The sequence below is a fragment of the Bombus huntii genome, unplaced genomic scaffold (assembly GCF_024542735.1).
Source record: "Bombus huntii isolate Logan2020A unplaced genomic scaffold, iyBomHunt1.1 ctg00000162.1, whole genome shotgun sequence".
Lineage (NCBI taxonomy): Eukaryota > Metazoa > Arthropoda > Insecta > Hymenoptera > Apidae > Bombus > Bombus huntii.
This window is the reverse complement of record NW_026099403.1, coordinates 670-4,685: the sequence shown is the minus strand read 5'-3', so window position 1 is coordinate 4,685 and position 4,016 is coordinate 670. Positions and strand designations below refer to the sequence as shown.

General features: G+C 32.5%; 1 protein-coding gene across 1 annotated transcript; it reads right to left on the bottom strand.

Annotated features, from left to right (window-relative positions):
- Nucleotides 1-3,035: 3,035 nt before the first annotated feature.
- LOC126877414 (venom serine protease Bi-VSP-like) lies at nucleotides 3,036-3,765 on the bottom strand. Its single transcript, XM_050640180.1, has 2 exons — nucleotides 3,618-3,765; nucleotides 3,036-3,289 (listed from the first exon to the last, which is right to left on the bottom strand). Exons 1-2 carry the CDS (start codon nucleotides 3,747-3,749, stop codon nucleotides 3,134-3,136), a joined length of 288 nt encoding a protein of 95 aa, XP_050496137.1. The 5' UTR covers nucleotides 3,750-3,765; the 3' UTR covers nucleotides 3,036-3,133.
- Nucleotides 3,766-4,016: the final 251 nt, after the last annotated feature.

Genomic DNA, 4,016 nt, shown 5'->3' with positions numbered 1-4,016 from the left:
ATCATGTAAATAAGAAATTCCGGAAATTTTTTCCTCAAGAATTTAATTCTTGTGTTTTGATTGATAATTATTACACTGCATACTAACTTTTCGCATACTGTTCGCGTCTAACAGTTTCCTAATAATAACTACTTCAAAATTACATATGTTCTTGCACGAATTCAAAAGTACGTATGATACAATTACAATTGATTCTAAAATAATAATTATTTAAAGATATTAAGATACTAATTAAACGTTTCACTGTATTTCAAAATCTGGAACAACAAATTTTTATTTATAAAAAATGAAACTGTCTTTATATATTCTTTGTCATGATGCTATTTCTTATTACCGTGTCGACATTTTTTAAAATTCATTTTGTTATCTCTACGCAATAGGAAAATTCATATACTGCTTAATATTTTTTGCATATTATCCATCCACCGCATGATATCTTCTGAAAAATCAAAATATTAATGTTATATTATTACAATGCTTCTTAAATATCAATTTTTGACAAATTTGAAATCCAATATATTTTGCACAATTATTATTTATCAAAAAATTCCAAGTTAGTAACTTTCTTTTCAAATGGCAAATAACATATACTTTGACTTACCTGTAAGTTTTTGTTCCTAATCATCATTTCCTCTTATAGAACATCATTATTGTTCTTATAATTACTACCAGTGTCATAGATATTGTAGTGGCTACAACTGAATTAATAGAAAATGATAAATAACTGTGTATAACACTAACACATAATTGTGTATAACAATGACAGATAACTTTTACTTACATATCTGTCGATAAGGGATTACTTACTGTGATATCCTGTTGATGTTTCTTAAGGCACTTGATTAGGTGCGATACGGTATCATTCCTTATGGTATACTGTAGATAAGTATTTTAGAAAATAACAAGAATAAATCTAAATTATTCAGAGGTTCCAGTTTCGGCTTAGACATAAATACAGGACCATTTGCAAAGAAGAAAGGGTGCGTTTCTACAGCCTCGTTATAGTAACCATGAATACCAATCTCTGAATTACTGGTTACTAAACATAAATATCCTATAAAATTTAATATATTTCTTTAATTTTTAATACATACATGAGTTAGTAGTTCTAAATTATGAATCATCCTACCTGTGATATTACGCTTTTCCTTATAATATCATCACTCGAGTGAACAACATTAAGATCATGTAAACCATGTCATCCTATCTTACTGTGAAGATACTTAGTTATGTTATCTAACATTATAAAAATATCATCAAATTCAAGTCCTTTTATTCACATCACATGGCCACGACGATCTGGTTCTTCGTTATATAATGTTCTAAAATTTGTCGTATATATAGGATGTACAAACCGTGATATCAAGGTATCAGTTCTTCCTTCCCAAGGGACAGTTTCATTAAAATTCTGATAGAATTAAAAATTAATTATTAATATTCTAACAATCATATATGTTAAATACGTTATAGTCAACGATATATACCTGAGCGAATGTAGGGGTGATTCCTTGATAATTATAAATGTCATCAGCCCACATCATTGTGCCACTTCTTTGTACTCCAGCCTCTAGATTAACAGCCTAAACAAACATACGAAATTTTATAGAAGCTGTACAAAATATAGTATATATGCGCAATATTGAAGCGTTCAAGGGGATATAAAGGTAATGTACATCACATACACGTGTACTCTCATGCAACAAAATACAATTAGATTTAATAGTATAAGCTCTTTTATTCATCATAATAGATTGGAAATTTAAGTGTCTTACGAGGGTGAGTAAAAAGTTACCCGCTCTGTCGGTGTAGAATTTATTTTAAGCAATTGTCAAAAAAGACATACATCATTTTTTGACATAATCACTCGATTTCTGTATACACTTTGTCCATTTGCCGAAGGACCTTTGTATTTTCTCATTAAAAAATGTTTTGGGCTGAGCTGCGAACCACGAATGCATCGTCGTCTTCACCTTTTCATCAGCTTTTTCGGCATCCATCTCGCACAAACTTTTTAAAATCCAAATCTGTCGTGCACTATTGCATAAGCAGAGCCGTGGCTGATTTGCAAATGATTTGCCACATTATCCAGTGTCACTCGTCTATTCCATAGAGCATAAGTTCATGAGCACGTTCAATGTTGTCATCGTGGATGTGGACGGGCGTCCAGCTGTTTTTTCATAACACTCGTGCGATCTTCTTTGAACTTTTGTGCCCATTCAAACACACTTCGTGACAAAACACTTTCTCCATAATGTGCATTAAATCTTTGATAAATATAGGCATCAAACATAACCTCCGACCACAAGAAACGAATCACAGCATCCTGCACTGTTTTCCTGCAAATCACCATTGCAAAGCGCCATTACTCGCGCAACGGTCACAAACGAATTGACGTAACACAAAGAAACCTGCGCAGCAGCACTGAACAGATATTGACGTCATACGAAGAGTGCAGATGGATCAATACGGTCGACAGAAGTTTTAACTATCTGGAGTGCGGATAAATTTTTACTGAGAGTCGTATAGGAATCTATAATCTGTAAGTACACCTTTGGCTGAATGGAAATTTCTCTTACATATAGTCAAAAATGCTGAAACTGTGTATTGAATTGGAAAGTGATAAAAAATAAGTGAAGTTTCGAGGTTGCATGTGATTGCATGAGTACACAGGACGTTTTTAGCGAATAAAAAATAATTTTGAAAGACACGAGACTTATCTTGTATTTTATGCACTCTCTGTGTCCGAATTTCCAGAAGCTCTCTATCTTATGAAGTGTTTTAGATTAGCCGGAAAATTTTGTACGTACGTACAAGAAGTATACGATCTAAGTGGAATATTCCATTATTCTCTTGATACAACAGAAACGAAATTTACAGAACTTCTCAGAAAGTTGGTTTATTATTACCAAATTAATAGAATTAATACACGTTTATCATCTTTACATACCTAAGTCGTGGAGGTTTATCGTGCGTAAAAAATTAGTGTCGTTTCAAAGTTACATTTCGTACATTTTAAGCCTATAATTTGTAACGTACAAAACAATGTAAATTTGAGCTGTTTCTTATCTCCACAATAAGAAAATCCAACTTTACGTTTTTTACACAATGATATTTATGGAACAGTAATATCATATTATTGCATCGCTTGGAGAATGAAGTCAAGGTACGATGTGACCCTAGTGTAAACGCTGGGATACCCAGCTGTGCCGCACTTATAAGCATAAGACACAATACTTATTAAATACGAGGTTAATTCATGTTGTATCAGCAGTGGTCCGCCGCGGTCAGCCTGAAAGGATCGTTAAATTTTTAATCAAAGATACTGAAATATATCGATCGAATTGTATTGAAATTATACTTATATACAGTAATAATCTTCTATTGATTTGTGTATTGAAATACTCCAATTTATAACGTACATGTTATATGTATTTTGAGCAAAACTAAGATTAGAAGGAAATTAGATTAAATACCATAACGAGGTGTGAGAAGTGGGCAAAACTATTAAATTGTGTTTATCTATTATTTTTAATGTTTAAGACGTCGATTTGATGTTAATTCGAATCGACGTGTCTTCAGATACCGTATAGTTTGTAGTAACTCTGTAACTTAATTACCGTACAAGAATCCTCTCCACCCTGAGCATGTTCGGCGCATATTATACCATCAGTGATATCAGGTGCATTAGGAAATTTGGAATAAGCTATTTTGCATTCGGCGTTCTTAATCACTGGCATTTGTACTTCCATTAATGCATTACGTCGTGGTCGTCCTACGAAGAAAATAAGAAAGATATTTAAGACTGGAACTATTTAATTTTATTATAAAATTGATATCACTTACTATATCTTAATGCTCCCGATCCAGCAACAAGGGGGTTATAGCCGACGAAGTTGCTCTTTCGTAGGGGCTCTTTCGTACAAATGGGATATACGTACCCTGAAAAATAAAAAAATAAATGAAAATGCAGGAAACCAATGACCAAAAGTATGAGAAAGAATTATACACGCTTTATG